Source organism: Thermobia domestica, chromosome 9, assembly GCF_964235325.1.
Source record: "Thermobia domestica chromosome 9, izTheDome1.hap1.1, whole genome shotgun sequence".
Classification (NCBI taxonomy): Eukaryota; Metazoa; Arthropoda; class Insecta; order Zygentoma; family Lepismatidae; genus Thermobia; species Thermobia domestica.
This window is the reverse complement of record NC_137462.1, coordinates 269,204,162-269,227,430: the sequence shown is the minus strand read 5'-3', so window position 1 is coordinate 269,227,430 and position 23,269 is coordinate 269,204,162. Positions and strand designations below refer to the sequence as shown.

The 23,269-nt window shown below is 35.6% G+C and overlaps 1 protein-coding gene across 1 annotated transcript in view; it reads left to right on the top strand.

Annotated features, from left to right (window-relative positions):
* The first annotated feature begins 21,447 nt into the window (after positions 1–21,447).
* The window catches only part of Bx42 (Puff-specific protein Bx42), an 88,288-nt gene continuing 86,466 nt past the window's right edge, over positions 21,448–23,269 (top strand). Inside the window, exon 1 of the mRNA XM_081726040.1 lies at positions 21,448–21,606. Coding sequence (XP_081582166.1) covers positions 21,590–21,606 — 17 coding nt within the window. The 5' untranslated portion in view covers positions 21,448–21,589. The remainder of the gene's footprint in view (positions 21,607–23,269) is intronic.

The following is a 23,269-nucleotide window of genomic DNA, read 5'->3' as shown; positions in this document are numbered from 1 at the left end:
TAAGTAGCCTTACGTACGGTATTGTAATTACTGTATGTACTGAATAACCACTGTATCGATAGAAGAACATACCGTACAGTATATGTAAGCCTAAATGGCATTTTCTTGGTCATTTTCGAAAATCCGAACAATTTGAAAATCCGAACTACCTGTGGTCCCAATTAGTTCGAATTTTCGACTTCCCACTGTATATGTTGCAGACATGTTACAGCAAGTAAGATTACTAGCATCAGGCCAACAAATAGTTTTTAAACTATATTTTCCTGTTTTTGCCAATATTTCCGAACAAATGATTTTTTTCTAATGGTTTCAAAATTTCCGGAATTTTACATACAACAATGAAGATATCTCTATGAAATATGTTTGATTTAACATATTAACTAAAATGATTCTGTGATTAGCAAAAATGATGATTCTGATAATACCCAAATTTTCCGTTTTTTCCCCAGCTCGGGGAAACCGTAAAAAACTGTTGTTTTTTTTTTTACCCAAAATTTCTGTTTTTTTCACAGACCTTTACAACACTAGTCTGAACACACGGTGCACCGAACACTCCTACCGATGGCGAATGTTAACACCACGACATCGGCAAGTACAACTGAAATGAATACGTTACCATCGCCACTAGAGCTTGGCACAATCGCAGAGCGTTGCATTATCTGATGAATCCCGATATCATCTTCATCATAACGATGTGAGGGTGCGAATCCGTCGTGTTCCAAGGGAACAGCTCCTTGACATCTGTACTGGGGAGCGGAGAAAAACTGGCTGCGGCTTAATTATTATCTGGGGAACATTCAGGTGAGCATCCATGTGTCTATTGGAGCTCGAGGAAGGCACCATGACGACCGAGGCGTCACACGCTGCTTGCAGATTACGTACAACCCTTCATGACGGCCATGTTTCTCATCGGTAGTGGCATTTTTCGACAAGATAATGCACCATGTCACAAGGCCAGGAGTGTGATGGAGTGGTTCGAGGAACACAGGAGCGAGTTCCAAGTGCAAACTCTCCGGATCTGAACCCAATCGATCACATCTGGGATGTGATTGAACGTGACCTGAGGGCGCATCACCCCCTCCCCGAAATTTACGGGAATTAGATGACCTATGTGTGCATATGTGGTGCCAACTCTCTCCAGCGAGGGGCCGCGGTGGCTCAGTGGTAGAGCGTTCACCTCTGGTGCTTGGGGTCCCGGGTTCGATCCCAGCCTCCTCCAAGTGAACTTTGTGGTGGACAAACACCGTGTGCGTGGGTTTTCTCGGGGATCTCCCGTTTCCTCCCACTTTATTCATTCCACCATTTCATTCATTACTCATCATCACCGTCTCCTTTAGCCTAACCGGCATAACCGTGGGACGTCAAACTCAAAGATTTCATTTTTTTTTCTCTCCAGCGACCCACCGAGGAACATTGCGACCACGCCAAGACGCGTTGCCGTTGTTATTTGTGCCAAAAGGTGGACATACTAACAATTAGGTAGGTAGTCATAATGGTCTGGCTGATGTGTGTGTATATTTTAACTCATATATTTTGTCTCGACTCGAATTTCGAGACGTCTCGACTCGAATTCGAGTCGAGTCGAGACAGAGACTGTCGAGTCGAGACACGAGTCGAGACAGCAACATATTTTCGAGTCGAGACACGAGTCGAGACAACATTTTCTCGAGTCGAGTCGAGACAGGCTTAAATCTCGACTCGACTCGACTCGAATGCATCCCTACTCTTCTTCGTTACTTTGGAAAAACGTAACGCGTTACTAGGAAACGTTACTTAAAAAGTAAGCGTTACAAGTAACGCACTACTTCCGTTACATTTCGCCCCAGATTCCAGCTCGCACCTTGTGGACTTTGTGGTGGACAAACACCGTGCTTGTGGGTTTTGTCGGGGTTCTCCCGTTTCATCCTACTTTCTTCATTCCACCATTTCACTCATCTCTCATCATCACCGTCTCCTTTAGCCTAACCGGCATATCTGTGGGACGTAAAACTTAAATATTTCATTTTTCATTTTCGCCCCAAGACTGAAATTATATAGTTCCTCGTTATGAAGTTTCCGCCAGTCCGCATTCCCGTTCCTCTTGGGTCCGAATATTCGTCTCAGATTTTATTCTTAAGAACTTTCAGTCTGTGTTGTTCCTTCAGAGTAAGTGACCATGTTAATGCATGCACTAATGAATAGAAACTCTCTCAATAGTTCAAATCACAAATAGCTTCCCCATTCTTATTCCTGAGTATTAATCAAATCAGGGGCGTAAAAATGGCCCCACAGAACCCGCATTGCGGGTTGCCCCAAGCCCTCACGGGGCCCCCAAATCGTGAAGTAAGACATAGAGAAGGGGCCCCTCTCGACGTTATCTGCGGGGTGGCCTCCAAACCCTTAGTTACGACACTGAATCAAATTGTTCTTTCTTTCTACAGAAGATCTATTCTCTCTTTTTTTTTTCCCACTAAAATTCCAATGACTCACTTTTCATCACGATTCCTCTTTATTGCAACCCAGTGCTATTATTTTAGTGTTACAGTTTTATAACGGTTTATGCTCTCTAACAAACGTTTGTGAAAATAACACGTTTTCTGACAAACTATTTTCTTCCAATTCTTTGCTACTGCAAAGAAGGACACTAAATACTAATCTTGATAAAGAGGGATTTTTTAAAGACACATATCATGTAGCATCTAAATGTTTATAGACCAGTCGAATTAGGTACCTCTCGTGGACATAATTGGTAATGAATTTTTCTCTTCATAGGATTGTTGTAATAGTGGTCCTAATCAACATACTAACAGTTCTGAATATTCCGCCTTGTGCTAACTCCGCCATCTTGGAAAATGGCGGACGATCACAAATCGTCATTCGGTTTGCGGCTAATTCCTCGAAAAAGGTTAATTTTAGAAAGGAAATGAACTGGACCAATTTGAAAGAGCAGAAAATTTCCTATTAGATAAAGCTTTTATTTTTCTCTCAAAAGCATTTTATCACCATCCACACGATATTTTTGATTAGGTGATGTGTGGTGAGCACATCAGCAACCCTCGAGATATATTTGATTTTCTTCCTTGCTCGTAAGTAATGAAATTTTCTCTTCACAAGATTGTTGTGATTGTGGTCCTCATTAACATGGACCTTAATGATCCGACTCGTTCTGACCCCGCCATCTTGGGAAAATGGCGGACGATCACTCGGCATCTTCACTCGGTTTTTGGCTAATTTCTCAAAAATGGTTAAGTTTAGAAAGAAAATAAACTTGAGCATTTTGAAAGAGTAAAACATTTTCTATTAAATGGAACTTTCACATTTTTCTTCAATACTCATGGTTCTCCTGAAATTGTAGTCAGTTTCCTGTCTTGAAATTATAAATCAGTCGAAAATTGTCTCTGTTACTCGAATATTGTACTTTTTATAGAATAATTGACTATTATTCATCTCCAATTTATTTTTAATTATAAAGGATGAACTGTAGAATATTTCTTGAGTATTTGAGCGCAAAGAAATGTTCCCTTCCTTATCTAGTTCAATCACTTTTGCTAATAAAGATAGGTTTTACGCTTCGTGTTTTATAAATCGCAAGCGGAGATATTACTTGTGATGTTTGTAAGGCCTCACCACCTTTACCATACTGGGAAGTAAAGTCAATTGGCGCGTTTCTTTACTGTTCCTTGGAGGCCTCGTGCTAATATCCATCTTCATTCTCATCATCCATTATTTCTATTGCAGGTTGATTACTACATATCATGCCACTGCAGTAAGCGCAAAGATCAGTGCATTTCATCCGTGCGTTTTTGCATAAACAACGACATTCACAGTTTTTTTTTTTTTTTTTTTTTTTTTCCATGCAGGAGCATGAAATTAGTTTCATTAATTCGTCAGGTACCGGTGCTTGAGTCATTGGGATAGGTAGAAGAATGTTTCCATGAGCTTTCCATCCCCATTCTTCTAGATCAAGTTGTTCCCCTCTCCATAATTGCATTTGCTGGAAAACCCTCAACATGTGCATGGAGGCTGCATCTGAAGTCGGACGAAGACTATCCAACGTCACTTCGATTTTCCTTTTTGCAATTGAACGAGTGAGTTGAAAAAGGTACACATTCCAGAAAATAGGCAAGCTAAACTGAGATGGTTATATTCATTTTATATGTACCTACACCGCTTGAGAGGAACAAGGAACGCATTCATTAATTTTAGGTCCTCTTTACTGAAGTCTATTGGAACGTATGTGTGAAAAATCGACGATATTTCTGGAATGTGTTCATGTTTCCACCCAGTGTTTGAAAGTTGAGGTTTTTGGAATATGTTCCTTTTTCAACTCACCCATTCAATTCCTCTGTTAAAACATTTATACCTGTACTCGTCAAGCAGTAGCGTACCCAGGAATTTATTTCGGGGGGGGGGGGTTCAAACTAAATATGAAGCTATTTTATATTAAAATTGCTAAAATTGCCCCTAAAATTAGGCTAAATTTTTAAAAAGTCGAAATTTCGGGGGGGGTCCGGACCCCCATGTCCCCCCCCCCTTCCGTACGTCCCTGTCGTCAAGACATTTATCTAATTTGTTAGCTCCTTACATAATCCAAGGACGAACATTTCTCCTATTTCACAAATCTCATTCTTGATAGCATCAGGATTCTTGAAGATACTTACAGCGTCTCGAATATTTTCTCACTTGTTAAGTAGTTCAACTGTCTTGGTCTTTCCTTTGTGAAAGAAGGCTGAAACATTCTTGCATAAGGAAGTGTTCTTTGAGGTAAGAGTGCTTCTCCTTCAGTTACGTGGCAGAGTACGTTTTAGTGGGTACCTGTCTTCTTCCTGCCTTAACGAAGATTACATCGTTCCCATCTGGAGTTAAGGAAGAAATTAAATCAATGTCCTCACCGACAATTGAGGAGTTTGATGCAATAAGGGCGTAAGTCTGAAACATACAGTTGGAGAAAAACGATGTTGAAAATTTAAGTAGTATATTTTCTTACACAAAATAATGTAATTTGCGACATTTTATTCCGATATTGAATTAAAATGTTACCAGGAGGATAAACAAGCATGGCAAAAACCACAAATGCGTTTTATGCAAAAAGGGCGTAAACTCGCTTACGCCCTGTATTACATCAAACTTCTCAATTGTAGTTCGTTGTGACTTTGCAGAGTTTATAACTGTGTTTACAATTAGTGTGTCAGCGTTGTCTTCACCTTGCAAGGCGCTGATGTAATGATTTTGTGATTCTTCTGTTAGTAAAGCAGTGAGTTTAGACTTGATTTTTTCGTTAGAAAGAAAAAATTCTTGTGAAACTGTTACTTGGTGTCCTTCTTTACCTCGTAGTCTGCACATCTTTTTGTGGCGTATCTCCGAGCTCTTGCAGCACTTTTTGTGTTTCTAGTAGTTTCGCCATACCCATCAAATATCACAGTGCAATTCAAACTTTCACATTTTTCTTCAATACTCATGGTTCTCCATAATTATTTTTAAGATGAGTAATGTGAGTAGAAAGGATGTCTTGAATGTGCCTTGACGAGGCCGTAGCACATGGTGAAGTGTAAAACCTACATGAACAACAAATTTACATTCGTTAGGATGCAGTGTCTGTGGATCCATAGTGTCGAAACATGAAAAGAGGCTTGATTTGAAACATTTTCTCGTTCATCAAATAGGGATTGTGGTAAGGAAGAAAGATCGCATTTAAAACAGTTCTTCAGTTGGCTGTTGTGATTTTTTTTAATGATACTTTTGTGTGAACAATAGCCATACCGAACACAAACATTTTCCGTAGGCCAAAATTCTACACATGAGCACGATGTAAACAATCGATAGCTCAAATTTGTTTCAAGAATTCTTGTTCTTCTACTTTGTCTCAGTCTTTTTCCACTTATGCGGAGTCTAAATTTCTGATGAATGTGCTTTATACACCCCTGTTTCGGAATTTTTCTCCTGTTAAACCTTCCTCCTTAAAGTAATTCTTTACGAATGTATGCTAGAAATAATAAATTACCTATACATTCTACTGAAATCAGTAACAAACTGGGATCAAGAAAGCTACAAAAAAAAAAAAAAAAAAAAGCGGTGAGGACAACCGATGTGCTGACCAGACGACATCTCATCAAAACGCCGAGTGGTCTGCGATGATCCATCGGATCTCTAAAAATATGGATTTTAGTTTAAGAGTTGAATAATGATCAATTAATCCCTAAAACATTTCAATAGTCCAGCCAAAGTAACAATTTTTAAGCAAATTTATAATTTCATGATCCGAAAAATGTCAATATTTTTTAGAGAATGCTTACCTTTTGAGAGAAATGTAAAACCTTTACCTAATAGAAAATTGCCTGCTCTTTCAAATTGGTCTAGTTCATTTTCTTTCTAAAATGAACCATTTTCGAGAAATTAGCCGAAAACCAAATTAAGATTTATGATCGTCTGCCATTTTCCAAGATGGCGGAGTTAGCACAAAGCGGATCATTCAGAACTTTTAGTATATTCATTAGGGCCATTGTTACAACAATCCTGTGAAGAGAAAAATTCACTACCAATTACGGTATATGTCCACTACCACCATATACGAGAATCCTAATTCGACTGACCTATTACCTCAATTCGCTTATCTATTTGTAAGAAGGTCATGATGAGGTACCGGTATGTGTTGCGTTTGCTACCACTTTAAACTCTCCCATTATCTGTTAGCGCTCTGATATATTTTCTATACAGATTACATTTGCTCATGGGTAGCATATTAATATGAAATTATTTTATAGATACAGTAAATACTCATTCAACTGTTAACCCAGTCATACCTTTCAATTTCGAAATCATTTCACAACCCCGGCTATCAAGAAAATAATGACTATTTACTCAAATTAACCCACAAACGCTCATTGTGCCACCAGTGACCCACTTTATTTTTCACTACGTTACATGGGTTATATCATTCATTTAGCCAAACCCCCGTTGTTCCACTTCAGGCACACTACCCGTTCTCTTGTACGAATTTCGTTCAGTTTTCTTCTCAGGTTTTCGATGTAACACGGTATTGTTCAGGCAGTTGCTAACGAATAAAACTGGTCTTGGGCGTTTGTGGGTTAAATACCATATTATACTACCTGTAAAAGATGTGTCACTTACCTCACTAGTGCAGAAAAATCTAGCAAAGTGCTTTAAAACATATGAAGCTGTTATGAAAGCATTAATTATTTCCTAGATATATTTACATATCATCAACTTTTTGACAAAGGGTCGTATCTGAAAAGTTCACTTTTTCAGACATAAAGAAAAAATATAATAATTACATAAACAGGAAAGCAGTTGAGTATGTAATAACCCATCACCTATTCAGATAATAATTATGTGGAATACATGATCAATTAATGCATATTTTACTTTCTTCTCCTCTCTGCAATTAGATTTCCTTCTTTATCTCTGAAAAAGAGAGATATCGAGACAAAATATTTCGATTTGCTAATATGTTATCTACAATATACATTAGTCCCAGATTTGGTTTAGGACCCATTTCGATCATTTCTGTACAGGAATGGGATATCTCGTCAAATTCTTACAATATTTAGTAAGTCTAGAGCTGTAAGTAACCGCAAAACATGACAACGCATATTGTATGTGCGGCATGTAAACAATTTCCATGCTACCCTTATATTACCTTAATATTTTCATGACAACCAATTTCTTATTTCGTAATTTCTCTTCAAGACATTCACATTTTCTTTACAGAACTATGCATGGTCTTAAACTTTATGTACGAAATGTCCCGGCTGCATCATTTACTAATTACTATAATACCGAGGAACTCTATGGACATGAGCAAGATGTCCCGTCTGCATCATTTACTAATTACTATAATACCGAGGAACTCTATGGACATGAGCAAGATGTCCCGTCTGCATCATTTACTAATTACTATAATACCGAGGAACTCTATGGACATGAGTAAGATGTCCCGTCTGCATCATACACTAATTACTATAATACCGAGGAACTCTATGGACATGAGCAAGATGTCCCGTCTGCATCATACACTAATTACTATAATACCGAGGAACTCTATGGACATGATCAAGATGTCCCGTCTGCATCATTTACTAATTACTATAATACCGAGGAACTCTATGGACATGAGCAAGATGTCCCGTCTGCATCATTTACTAATTACTATAATACCGAGGAACTCTATGGACATGAGTAAGATGTCCCGTCTGCATCATACACTAATTACTATAATACCGAGGAACTCTATGGACATGAGCAAGATGTCCCGTCTGCATCATACACTAATTACTATAATACCGAGGAACTCTATGGATATGATCAAGATGTCCCGTCTGCATCATTTACTAATTACTATAATACCGAGGAACTCTATGGACATGAGCAAGATGTCCCGTCTGCATCATTTACTAATTACTATAATACCGAGGAACTCTATGGATATGAGCAAGATGTCCAGTCTGCATCATTTACTAATTACTATAGGGAGATCCGGGTTCGATTCCCGGCGGGAGCTCATGTGGTTCGGATTCCACGTTAATCAGTAGGTCCACGTCTCATATAGCCTCGCTGCTGAACGGGACGATAAACTCAAAATCAACTCAACTCAACTAATTACTATAATACCGACGAACTCTATGGACATGAGCAAGATGTCCCGTCTGCATCATACACTAATTACTATAATACCGAGGAACTCTATGGACATGAGCAAGATGTCCCGTCTGCATCATACACTAATTACTATAATACCGAGGAACTCTATGGACATGAGCAAGATGTCCCGTCTGCATCGCAGCATGTCTTTTGAACTAATTATTATAACATAAATTAATTTTGGAAGTGGAAACGATCTTCGCTCTGTGTTTGTGCATTTATTTTGTATCTTAGTGTAACAATAATAAGTAGTGTAATTAATAAAAAAGTTCTTTTGTGTATTTCATTTACTTACTTTGTTTTATGTGTTTTGTAATTTGAATAGCTATGCATGAAGATATATATAGATTTTTCTGTAGCTTTGAGTGTTTCCTGCGGACAAAAACTTGGTAATGGAAATGAAATGTATTTTTAACTTACTTCAAAACCAGAAAGAAGTTCTTAATTCATCCCTGGGTGTGTTTACACATACCTTCGATATAGCCACATTGATTTTGATGATAGTCTTTTGTTTGAAAGTGTATATCTTCCTAGTGACAATATATAAATTTCTTTAGGGTGTGGTAGTAATGTTTGAAGCTTGAACATTAAAGACTCAACGGATGAGAACTAGCTCAGGAGAGTAATGCTCCCGGAAGTAGGAACGAAAAGCACAGTTCTGATTGGTTGGCGTTATCTATTTCTTGTCACGTTGCATTCAAATAACAGAAATAAAATGATTGTTGTTGTCGGTCTTCGTGGCCAATGGGGTTAGCGCCATACAACAATCTCTTTTGGCGTGAGTTCAAACCCGGCCCGAGGAACTTTATTTACTTTTTTTTTACATTTTTATAACTCTTTTTAAATTAAAATAATATGGAAATAATACGCAGAAAAGTGATTTACTTACTTTTGTGCAGATAAGTAGTAGTAGTAGGAGGAGGAGAAGGAACGGGTTAGAAGTCCCGCAGGGCTCGTTTTGTTCCCCTTGTACTCCATGATATAAATTTTGTGACCTACTTAAAACAAGTGGCTAGGATAGCGCGTAAAACAGCTGACTAGAGTAGCGCAGGAAAAAAAGGTACTTTCGGGGGCATTACTCTCCCGAGCGGGTCGTCAACGGATGGTCTCTCGAAATGTCTCTACAGCAGTTATAACGAAGGCGACATGGACGTGTAAATGCACATCGGAAGTACTAGTGTCGAATACTATGACTGTGACATGACATTATATTTCTAATAAGTAGGAATGAAGTTACAAGAGATTGAATCTTTTATTTTATACAAAAAGTTTTATTTTGGAAAAGTGCTCAGGTAAGTAGCTATCATATTCATACACATATAAATGGTTTATTGGTTATAACTTACAGGTTATTATGAAATCGCCTTTGACAGCAATTTCTTATCTCAGTCCGTTCTGAAGATTGAAAAAAAAAAAAAAAACATGAGTAGAAATGTACATGTTTAAAATGACATAGTTGTGGAAACTTGTTTTTTAAAAATGTTATTTTTGTTTTCTGTGATATTACAACAATAGATTACGGTAGTTTAAGTTACAACTCGCAATTTCATAATTTCAAGCAATGTTGCAAGCTTTAGTAATCATATTTTCGGAATAGGTTGAGAAATCAAATTGTTGTAAACGGCATTTATTGTAAACTACCTTTGTAATTGAATTTGCTACTCACGTAAGAACATTTTGAAATGAAAACCTGTTGAAGAATGTGAAATTTTCAATCTATTGTAAGTCTGTTACTACTTGTGACGAATATGTCAGATCATGTTACAGTATTCGATATTAAGGTACTTGGCTGCAATGAAATTTTGCACACTTTTCCGGTTTTATCAGTTCTATCTGATAAGCCATTGACAAGCTGTCATAATGTATAGGATTGTGCATAGAAAAATTAAACAATGTTGTCTGATAGAAAATATTTTCTCTTCTGTTATGTAAATCTAAGAAAAGAGGAGCGGAATACCCGAAACAAGGGTCCAATAAAATTACTAGGACTGAGCTAATTTAGAAAATACAGAGAAATTAACACATAAGGATAGAGAAGTTATATACTATATTCCAAAAAAAAAAAAAAAAAAAAAAAAAAAACAGTTCGTCCGAGAAATATTACAGAACCTGTTCAGTAAATGTTTGAAAGAGAAGTTGAGTTCAGTTATGATGGAGAAAAGTTTCTATTTATAAATGAAGAAGCTACGATTATCGTCCTAACTTCTGCGAGTAACATTAGGCACGAACAATGATAGCATTTACTGCACATAGTCGTAATGGATGTAATAAAACTATGTACAGAATGATTGTACAAAATTTCAAGCTTCTATCTTGAATAGTAGGGGCGGGAAAAATATCAATAATCCCTACAATGCTCCAAATTGCCGCAAAAGACCCTGATCTCAGGTTTAAAATTTCCTGAGTCACCTCTAATTATCCTAGGATCATAATCCGCCAATCATTGTATTCAGAATAGAACTGTCTTTCAAACTGTACCATTCACATGTCTCCATCATGTATCTGAGGTGGAAAAATCGCGAAAAAAGGGATTTTTTGGTTTAAAAATCTTCTTTTTTTTTTTATATACATTTTTGCCCCTCTGGATCTCCCTTGTCCTAACGCAGAAATCTGATAAATACTACTCGGTGGACTGAATGTTTGCACAAAATTTCAATCTTTTAGGTGCAAAAGTAAGCCCGCCCCAAAAAATAATGAAAATAGGCATAACAAAATAAATTAAAGTTATGACGTCATCACCTCCTATGTTTCGACGCAGGAAGGCGTGAAAACCATACGTAACGTGCTCTACAATGCCTCTAGACTTAAAGAAACAAAACAAAAGGAAACAAAATAAAAACTTTATTGGCTCTTTTTAAATCGAATAATGAAGACACTACTTTAATATCTAAAAAGAGGTACTAGAACTCCAAAGGGTGATACATGTTCAGAGTATGAGACAAGAAAATTTTAACATTTGGATTGTACATTTGGAGGTATTATGACTTCTTGTATTTACTGATCAAATTATATTTCGTTAATCCTCAATATAATATGTATTTTATTTCTAATTTCTGTTGCCATCCTAGTCTGAAGGAAAACCTTGACATTGCGCACAGATTTTAAATTACCATTGTGGCAACGTTGGACAAAAATCTATGTTCCGAAAGGCTAACTGAGATTTGTGCGCAATTCGGGATCTAGAGTGTGCGCAATCCAGATGCTCCCAAGGTGCTTTCGATGTGCATTGACACGTTCGACTCGTTTCGTAACTTTAAACATAATGGGAATTCGTAACTTAAAATTTTTGATGATGTTGATACTTAATTAGTCATGTTTGTATTTAAAAGGAATATTTTCTTTACTCACAGGCACTGTTACTTTTGAGAGAGATAATTCGGAAGATACCAAAAAAATTAAAATACTAAATGTATTGGAAACTCGGTAGTGATTAAGATGTATTTTTCTATTTACATAACCGGTACTAATTATAAAAGCTCACTTTGAATAACTATAAATTACAAATTGAATTTAGAAATTGAGTAAGTTAAGTCTATCAAGGAAGAGACCTCCATGCATCATAAACTTCTTGTGTAATGTATTTTTCACATAACTGATAAATAAAGGTTTAACTTTACAGTACAAAAGATGATGAGGTTGGCACGATGTTAACCATGACAAAACTTGGTACTTTTTGAATTAAAAAGACTCTAGCCGCTCTTGTCTCTTCCGAAGATTGATCCAGTCTAACTTTCTTTACATTTTTGTTTGGTTTATATATTTTCTAATTTTGTCTTTTCACCTGTATGTTTACCTATTTTTATTTCTATCTTTTGATGTTTTCATTTTCATACCCTGTCCTTCATTTCCTTGAAAGTATTTATTTTCCTGCCAACCAAGCCTTTTGCGTTATATTTACAATACTCTAACAAAAATTATATATATAACATTAGGTTTACATTACAGATTCAATTGATTTCGATTGGAAAGAATAAAAAATAATCATAAGTTGTTCAACCTGAGATATTATTTATAATGATTTTTTACCGTAAAAAATGAACATAACTTACAGATTATAGCAGCGGTTCCTAACCTGGTGTTCCTATACCACTTGAGATACACGCCTAATCCTTCAAGGTCACTTAGAATAATTAGTAATGACAGAAATCTTAATCTTTGTTTACAGTGTAAACAATGTATGAATGCAGTATATTAAAAAGGATGTAAAAGTGGTACAAAAATAGAGAATAGAAGTAAAATTGGGAACCATTGCTGTTAAATACAAAATACGAACTTGGACGTCCGCAGGGGGGTCCAACGGGTCGACCGATCCCCTCTGGAATCTAGTGAGTACAGGCTAATATCTCTAAAATAAGAAGTAATTGTTTCAAATAAAAAAATGTATGTATTTGTTTAAAAAAAAGGATGTTTATAAAACTGGAGCTTCATATTGTTTAAATACATAAAACATCTTATCTACGCGTTTCCAATTGTGTGCTAGTTAGTTATAGGTAGTATTACTCCGTCTTCCCAAGTGACCAAAACTTCTTCGAAGAAAGAAGAGACACACTCATCGTTAAAAATATGCATTGCTCTCTCTCTCTCTCTTTCTCAATCTCTGCGTTGCTTATATGAAATCCCTACAAACACGTGACTTGGGTTGGGTCAAGTGCACAATTGAAAATAAATATTTGAATTCAACGGGCGGTTTCCTCTATAAATCGAACAAAGGCGTTGTTTGTATCTTCCAAGGAGAGCAAGGACAAGCACGCAAAACGGAACATCTTTAAAAATAAAGGGGGGACATGGGTTCGCTGGCTTGGGGCTGGCTCACTCTTTTTCTGTTGAAACAATTAAAGAGACGGTATTTATTACCTCCCTCTCTCCTCCCCCTTACCCGTATTCAAAAACAAGACCCATAAAGCTATGACCTGCTACTTGTCACCAACTCGCTAATCCATATTTCAAGGTTGGGTAAATGACCTGCCTACCAAACTTCCTTTGTATGGAATGTTATTTTCGGCTGATAAAGAAGTGATGCTAATAAAATACATCATCTGTTGCCAGTTAGGCATTATAAATTTCTATTTGTGGTAGCTATTCAATGTTTCAAGTAAAAGAAATCAAGTTATTTCAGTTGAGTTCTTAACTGTGTGGAAACCACTTGTTGATATTTGTTTCCAATTTATTTTAATTTGTATGTGTAATTGAACTAATAATAGTCTTTTCTGTGCTCCGACAATGGACAGGAAAAGAAAAAACAAAGATTGATATATTCTTAAAAGAAATTACCTTGTCTAAAGATACTTCTTCTACGGTAAGTGTTGGTGCAAAAGTGGAGTTAAGTGATAGTGGAGAAGTGGAGTTATCAAATGACAACCAAGTGAGTGTATGTTCCTCCAAATGTCTCAAATTTGATTCCACATTTTCTGACAGTGTTTTAAGTGACGTGGTCAGCTATGATCCCAAAGATATTGGAAATTATGTTGATTTAAATTCCCAGGCATGTTTGTCAGACACTGACAGGTATGATCTCCTAGTATCTCCATGGCAGCCTAGCCAAACGTATAATTTTTTAAAAAATGCTTTGACTGGAAAGCATCCTTTTCTATACAAATGGTTTAATCAGTTTCATTGGCTTTCATACTCTAGAAAACTACAGGGAGGGCTATGTAGTCATTGTGTTTTATTTCGGCCACCTATATAAAGGGGAATTCAGAGGTCTTTTATTGTAACTCCTTTTCAAAAGTACAATGACTTTTTTGGCTGTGCTCTTCAAACGAAAAATCTGAATGGCACATCGCATCCACAGAATGTTCAAACTTCAAGTTTTTTCCAACGTTATGACTAACAAAACTTTACCTGTTGAACAGAAACTAAACGAAGCAGCTCAGAAACAAGTTGAGGAGAACAGGATAAAGCTATCATCTATTACTGAGTCAATTGTATTTTGTGCAACACATGACTTATCTTTGAGAGGGAAGGATTTCAATTCCGGTAATTTCTATGATCTCCAATTTAGGGTGGATTCTGGCGATGGTTTAATAAAACAGCACTTTGAGACTGCTACTGAAAACGCCAAGTAATTGTCAGAACGTATTCAGAATGAGCTTATGTCAATTGCCGGTAGTGTTTTATTCCGAAATTTTATAAAACCTAAGATTATGTCTACCAAGTGCTACAACGTGCTGGCAGACGAAACAGCCGATATTGCGGGTATAGAACAATTAACGATAGGAATTCGATTTTATGACCCCAGTGGAAATAAGATACGCAAAGACTTCATCGGATTCATTCCATTAGATGAGTTTAATGCCGAACACATTGCTGAGACAATTCTAAAGGTTTTAGAGGAGATCGATTTATCTGAATGTGGACTTGTTGGACAAGGCTTTGATGGCTGTTCTATCATGGCAGGATGTAGTAATGGAGTGCAAAGTATTATTAGGAAAAATGTCCAAAAGTATTTTTCACCACTGCGCTTCACATAAGCTAAATCTTGTTCTTAACAAATTGTGTTCCGTTTCCTACATACGCAACACCGCCAACACTGTTAAAGAAATCATTAATTTCTTTCGTGAAAGCCCATTGAGAAGGAAACTTATTCCTAGCATCCCACTACTTTCAGATACTAGATGGACTTCTAAATACAATAGCATATTTTCTGAACACTTCGTTCAAATAATGCGTGCATTAGAAGACTTATCTATAAATTCTCGTGTTTCACATATAAGAAGCAATTCTTATCGCCTTTTCTATACAGGATCTACAGGTAGTTTCATAGTTTCTTTCGTAATTATCAGTAATTATTCTTCCTATCTTGAGTCAGTGGCTCAAATTTTACAAGGAATTCAATTGAACTTAATGGCAGCAAAGTCTCGTATCAATGAGTTGATTGGTATATTGAGAAATCACAGCGTAAACACAGAAGAAACTTTTCAAGTGATTTTTCCAAAGTGTAATTGTGTAGCGAAAGAACTTGATATTCACTTAACAGTTCCAAGAACTTCGTCTCGACAAGTTCATCGTGCTAATCCCCCTTCTACTTGCACAGAAGAATATTATCGCAGAGCAAGTTTTGTCCCATACATCGATTCTCGTTTACAGTCACTAAATAACAGATTTTCTGAGGATAATAGTCCAGGTTTCTCTCTGTTTGCATTACATCCATCCAGGGGCGGCTCTAGGATCTTTTATACCCTAGGCGAAAAACATGTCTGCGCTCCCATAATCTCCTTCTGTCCCAAACTCAAACTGGAGCGTTGTCACTCCTAACTTTTTCATATTATCACATTGTTACCATTTGTTTTAAGCATTAAATAAAATAAAACTTACTCCCAATGTCTCTCTCTCTATGGTATTAATAAGTAATCTATAAGTCAATTATTTTTTAAAAACATTTTTATTGCTGTTGCACTTGGAATGAAATTTTACTAATATAATCACAGGGAGACAAGAAATTAAAATTTTATCGTAATGTACACCATGTCGGCAGGCTCGTATCCACGGGGGACATGGGGCCCGAGCCCCCTAAAAGTTTGACAACAGGCTTGCAAATGAACTATAGTATGGTGAAGAACTATTATAATATGTTTGGATCGCTCCTACGGGCCTCCATGTCGATGTCCATTGTAAATATAAAACAAAATTTGGTTGTAATTGTTTCTAAAAAGATTTAATAGAAAACGTGATTAGTGACTGCAATATATCCAAAAATTTAATTTTTCCCAATTTAAGGAAATCAGAAGTTAAGAGTATACTATAAACACTTTGTGTCTTGAACGTTATACATTAATAATTCGTCTAAACTAGTTTCTTAATTCTAAACTAGTTTCTAAATAACTAGTAAGCCTTTAGTTTCTTAATTAATTTTTTAGTTATTTTGAATTTGTGTAATTACTCTGTCAAAAGCTGAGTAACTTAAAAAAGTGTCCACGTCAGTTGTTATCTGATTATATAAATTTAATTTATATCTGATTATATAATGCTTGTCATGGTTGCAACAATAGGGTACGGTTTGAAATTCTAGAAAAGGGTAAAGGCAATGGAGGATGCTTGGTGCATCTAGCAAGAAACATAATTTTACACAGAAATGAGTAGAATTTGCAAAGTTGAATTTTAATATTCTAAATATAATTTCAAGAATTTCATTGCTTTTGAGTCAGTTTGAAAATTCTCTTCAGCGTAACTTTAGAGAGAACAAAAAATAATTTAGGGGTCAGTGTCCGCTCTACTACCTCCCTGGCTACGGACCTGTTTTGCATAGTCAAGAATCTGCTTGGCTTTTATCCTTCTTTATCTAAAAATTCAATACATGCTATGGAGATATGGAAATAAACTAAAAGTTTAGCGGTCTATTATTACTCCGTACATGTTTCATTCTATTGTTAATCTTTTCTATGTAAGGATTACTTAATGGAATGATAGGCTGAATATGATGATGCACATTGTTCATTAAATTTGGTTCTGGTCACACTGACAAATTTCTATCAAGTCTATTAATTGAGTAATCAATATATTTTTATCTAAAATATACACGCGTAAATCTTGTAAATAAAATGACCAAACAAAAGGTGTCCAGCCTGACTAAAGAACCAGGCACCGGTCGGTTGATAGTAGAGAAAAGTGGGGGAATGCCGATCACTTAAGGGAAAATGCGTGAGGAGGGAAAACTACTAGTAATTAATGTAAAAATATATTTATCGAACCTTTTGCTACAAATTACTGCTTTCATGTTGTAGCTCACAAGCAAGAGAAACCTACAATATCGTTTATTTTCGGAGGTGTGTTTAATCGGACTTTCCCCGATTTGGAGGAATTTCGATCACCATTTAGTAAGTATACAGAATAAAAAAAATCGCATGACTTTTGGACATCACATGAGTTTTGCTCAGTCATTGTACACCTACCAATATAGACCTATCTGTTTCAATTACAGATGAAAAAAGTGCCCAAACCATACAATAGAACAGCATACTATGTAAATTTATTGACCTTAAAAATAAATGTTCATATTAATGGTAGCAGGCAAATAGAAGATGTGAGCCCCATTGGACCTGAGGTTCTTAACATTGATACAGTTACTATAGAAACTCCGAATAAAAACTATTTCATGACACTATGTTTAATCAATGTCTTATTGCAAAGATAGATCCAATTAAGGCATATATGTCTATTTACATATTTACGAGTCCCTAATTAGGCATTTCTCTGTTTCGGGTTGGAAACTGGTTGTCTGTCAACTTGATTTTTCTATTATTTAAATTTTTCTCCCCACAAAATTTCATCCAAGCTGTTAAGAAGAATAGGACTTATATATATATATATATATATATATATATATATATATATATATATATATATATATATATATATATATACAGTAGAAACTACGTACTACTATCACTCCGTACGATAATTAAAAATATTCTACGTATCGTAGTTACATTATTACACATCGGGGAATTCCGATCACCTCTGATCAAAGTTACCCTGACTTGCTATTTTATATTAAACAAAGACATGCAGGCTAAACATCCAAATACATAGAGTGAAACACACAGCGTTAATTTGCTAAAAGAATGGAATAATGTAGGGTTGATGAGATTCTTAGAAAAATAACAAATACTTAGGCAAAATAACCATACTAAAATTTACAAGGCGAAGCAAGAAAAAACAAATGTCGATATCACTTGCACAGAACAACTGAACAAAGGTCCTTTTTCCTCTTCATGAGTACTTTATGAATCCTGCTAGAGGAGTAAGCATAGTCTAGGTCACCAGATCATGTCACTTTTGAGTAATTTAAAGATCGGAATTACCCCACCAACCGGCATTCCCCACTTTACTATTTGTAACACAGAGAATCATGAAGACAACAACTTATTGCAGCAGACAGAATATACAGAAGATCACACGTTGGAGAAACTTTTTGTGCATTTCCTATTACTGTATGCATATGAGGGGAAAAATCAAGAACAATTAATCAACTTACATATATTTGGCGGAACCTCCAGTAAGAATTTCAGAAAATTTCCTGAAATTGTGGGCCGTAAACTGTAACATCCTCTATGCCTTGAAATTAGGATATTTTAAATAGAATGATCCATACAGAATCAGACATATAACAATCTTTGATATTAAAATTTCGAAATAAAAGCAGATCTGTTCTGGATCGAGATGTGACAATACTGTTGGCCAAAGATGTTGTTCTGTAATCAATTTGCTGATCTCTGTTCGTACAAATAGTGTTCTGCTTTATCTTTCACAAAGTTATATTGAAGAGTACAGTGGCGTCTCGTGACATAATTTTTCGATAGTTCACAGTCGTTAGAAAATTCTATTCTAGAATTCTTTCAGTATTCTAAATAAGAAAAACTATGAGTAATCAATGAAAGTAACCATAAATATATTTATCATGAAAAGTACCAATTTATAAACAAATGCTCCATTTCATTCGTATGTGAAATTACTTCCCAAGTTTTTCTGGGCAATCAATCTGTCAATAACTCTTCTGAAGTTTAGTTTTTTAATTTTTTTTTCCTGTTGATACTATAGCTAACGCACTGAAACTATTTTGAGCAATGGTACTCCTTTAAATGCTTTCATGTTCTTTAATGTGGTAACACAACTTTCCGTTTCTGAAGTCAACTTCGGACTATTTGCTATAATTTTCACGAATTTTGTTGTATGTCATTCTCTTTCTACAAACTCACCATCAATTTCTCAATATACTAAATGTAATCTCCATTAGTATCAAGACTGCAAACATCTGCTATCTCGTGTATTTGAAGAGCTCCTTCGTGGCTAAGAGGTTAGCGTACGTGCCTTTGGCATGGTAGATCCGGATTCGATTCCCAGAGAGAATGTGGTTCAGAGGCCTATGTTTAGCAGAAGGGGTCCAGCTCTTTTCTCTCAAAAATGTTACAATTGTGGTAATTTCTGTTCATATTCGGTTAGCTTAGGGTAGGGTTGGTTAGTTTAAGTTAGGTTAGGCTAGTTTAGGTTACGTTAGGTTAGTTTAGTTTGTGTTATATTAGTGTAGGAGTCTCGCATAATTTTCCAAAAAAATGATAGAATTTCGCTTATTTCTACTAATATTACGTCAGTTTAGGTTAGTTCAGGTTAGCTTACGTTAGTTTATGTTAGATTTGGTTACGTTATGTTACGTCTAAGTACTTGCATCACTCGTTTCTCCTGTAAATTTTGTGTTTCTTACGTGCTTCTGGACCCCTTGTACTAAACATACCCCGGTTCAGATTCCAAATTAATCAGTAGGTCCCGTCTCATATAGCCTCGCTGCTGAAAGAGATGTTGAACTCAAAATCAACTCAACTCGTATATTTGAATTGTCATGTATGCTTTTTAGTGAACTGTTAACAGTATACACGAAACATGCAATGTATCAAGTTATTATGATAGTTCCAGAGGCACCTTTAATTAGGGACGCTTTGTCCATGTAATTTTGCATTGTTATCTCAAGACACTTCATTACTGTCCCGGCCCCCTCCATATAAAAAAACATTTCCGGTTACAGCTGAACGTACGTTACTGAAAATCTCAATACTGGTCTTTTTCTATTTTGCATGTGTTAAAAATGAATGCTGAAAAACATCAATTCCAAAATTTCCTTCAGGTTCCCACAATACAGAAGGTAAGGTTTTCCCATTGTAGGAATATTACCAAGTACACCATGTTTTGATAAGCTATTCGCTTTACTTACAAACATTTTATTCAGGTAGAAAAAACCGTAGCCTAATGAAAAATCAGAGATTGCACATATTTAAAAAAAAAGTCTTGAAAATAAATTAAAATTTAATTTTATTCTGCATTAAGTTAAAAAATGGGGAAGGGTTTTAATCCTTCCATTCCCTTTGGTATGATCTCGGAAAGCCGTAATTTTGTTTGTTCCGTTAGTGTATTTTCATTACTAGAAATTGAGATAAAAAGAAATATAGATAACTGATTGAAAGAATGAGTTATATAGTATTATTACATTCTTCTATATATTTTAAGTTGCAGTTCATTGATTGATTCTGTTAAAGCGACATTGTTACTGGAAATTAGTCAACAACAGCTGTCAACGCAGAAGTTCATTCTTTGATTCTGTTTAAAGCGCCACATTACTGGAAATAAGTCAACAACAGTGCTGTCAAATCTGCTCGTGCAAATCTTGATTTGAATATCAGGAGACCGCAGTTCTCCCCTCAAGTGCCCGCGTTTCCTTTCTGTACACTACATACAGAACAGCCTATCACGCTCGCTTATCTGTTGTGAACGTGGTGTGATGATGGAATGCATATACGCAAGGATAAAGCAAACGAAGAATAGAAACGAAACGACAATATATTAATATTCTAAATATTATTAAATATCTTAAGGAGCAACGAACAGCCCTCGATACTTGGTGGTTCCCGCGCTCTTGCGAACTGCACAAGGCTATGCCACTGGCAGAGTAATAACTCTGATTTTACATTAGAATTGTGTATAAAATATTTTTTTCTTGCCAAAATCTGTGTGTTATCCAAAATTCGGATTTCCTCCAATATCCGGATTTCATATGAAATCTTGATTTCTCAAATTTTACTATCCGGATATTCAAAAATCTGGATTTGTCCATCTCTATATCAGTGATTATGCACCAATCAACCAGAACAACACAAAGTAGTCACACTGTGAACACCGAGATCAGCATTTTCGCTTATGTCCATTAGATACATGTTCTTACATTGGAAGCTTATCCATATAAAAAATAAAATCTTGATCGGAATAACAGGTACATAAAGTTCGTTTCTCAAAAATGTTGGAGTTTAAAAACGAGCTATTCTGTAATAGCATATAGTAAATTTACAACGATGTCTCAGAAACAAAAACCTCAGCTTGACTTGGCAACCGTGCTTAAAATGGAGATGTTGCGTTTAGTGAAAAACTGAAGTTTTCTATACTGTGAGCATAGAATTCTGTGACGAATAAAATGGTGTCCTTGGCAAGGTATGTAGTTTATAATGAAACTTTATTTTCAATTTTAGTTGTTACTGATTGCATTAAAAGTAGAATTGGATATTTTATAACGAACTTGCAACTTTTACATGACCAAATTAAGGAATTGTAATAGGCTAAATCCTTTCTTTTAACATTTAATGCTGAAATTTCGTAAGGTTGTAATTAATAATAAATACAATAATAAAGTGTGTATATTTACAGTAGGTTGTAAATAAAGTAAATAAAGAAATACCAAATACGTAAATATTCATGTATGAGTTGGCCTAAAATCAACAGATTTTCCTGAGATAAACACACAATATTTGGTTTACACCAAAAATGTGTATTTTAGCTTGTTAGACGTGATGCTATACATACGATGTGCAAAGGTAAAACGTTAGAGTTCTCCATGAAGTGCAAGGACGTGAACTTAGTATGTTGATTCTTTAAGTGGAACAATTAAAACATAGATGAAGTTTGTACTCACAAGCAGAACTGTAAATTTGTGCCGCTCAGTAAATGATGCGTAACAGTTGTTTAAAAGACACTGGGCCCAGTCACCCTCCCTAAAGTTTGCTACTGCTACGGATCTACAACATCCATATGAACATTGAGAACTGCCTTACTTTTAGTTACTGATAATTTACTTCTATTAAAAAATTTGACCACATTGATACGTAAAGATGTAATTTACTGAGACTCAATTAAGGATATAAATGTACTGTCGACAGGGTAAGTTCTTGAATGCAGGCACCAATTTCGAAGACGACCACGCATATTTTTGAAATTCACATTTCTTTCAAGGATTACACGCATTAAAGAAAAGAACTCATCCAATAAAAGGTTCTTGTCCTGATAGTAGTAAACTGAGAGTGGATTATAAGTTAACGGTTAAAGAAAAATATAAATTATAAATGCAGTGTTTCTTGGCAGTTTTTATATTTATTAATAAGTCTTATTGGGCAAGTTTTTTACTTGGATCATTTCAGTAAATGAGTCGTTCAATTACTCGATTCATAGGGAACTGGTTCCTTGGAACAGTTTTTTAAATATTACTAGGTAGGCACCAGCTCCTCATGCATTGAATCCAATAGAAATCGTGGTGGTTCAGATTGTAATGTTTCTACAATTATTTTAAACCTTGCCAGATTCAATTTCCGGTGGATTTACAACATGCTAATTTCCCATAATAACACAGTTTTAAATTTATCAAAATTTGAAATGTGCAATGTATAAAATAAAACCAATAAATACATTAAGAACCACCATATATCTCGTCTGCTATAAAGGACACACAATAGACAATAAGAAAACATAAGGAAATCATAATACCCAAACGCCAAAGTGCCAAAAAACACAAAAGAGAATGAATTTAAAATATGAAACATATATTAGGCTATACACATGAGGGGGAGCAAGCTCCCCTGAACAACAATTAAAACTAATATCGTACGAACAGTTCACAAAATTACGTGCTTAAAACGAACAAGCCTCCAAACCACCCGATCAGAACTATGTATCTTAAAATAATATATGAAAAACACAAATACCTGAAATTTTAGTGTGGTAGATATAGTTCGGCTACTTCATTCATAAATAAATATTTCTCCCCAATATTATAACCAGAACAGAATTTTCTAGTTCATAAATAATAGCCAAACTGCATCACCAT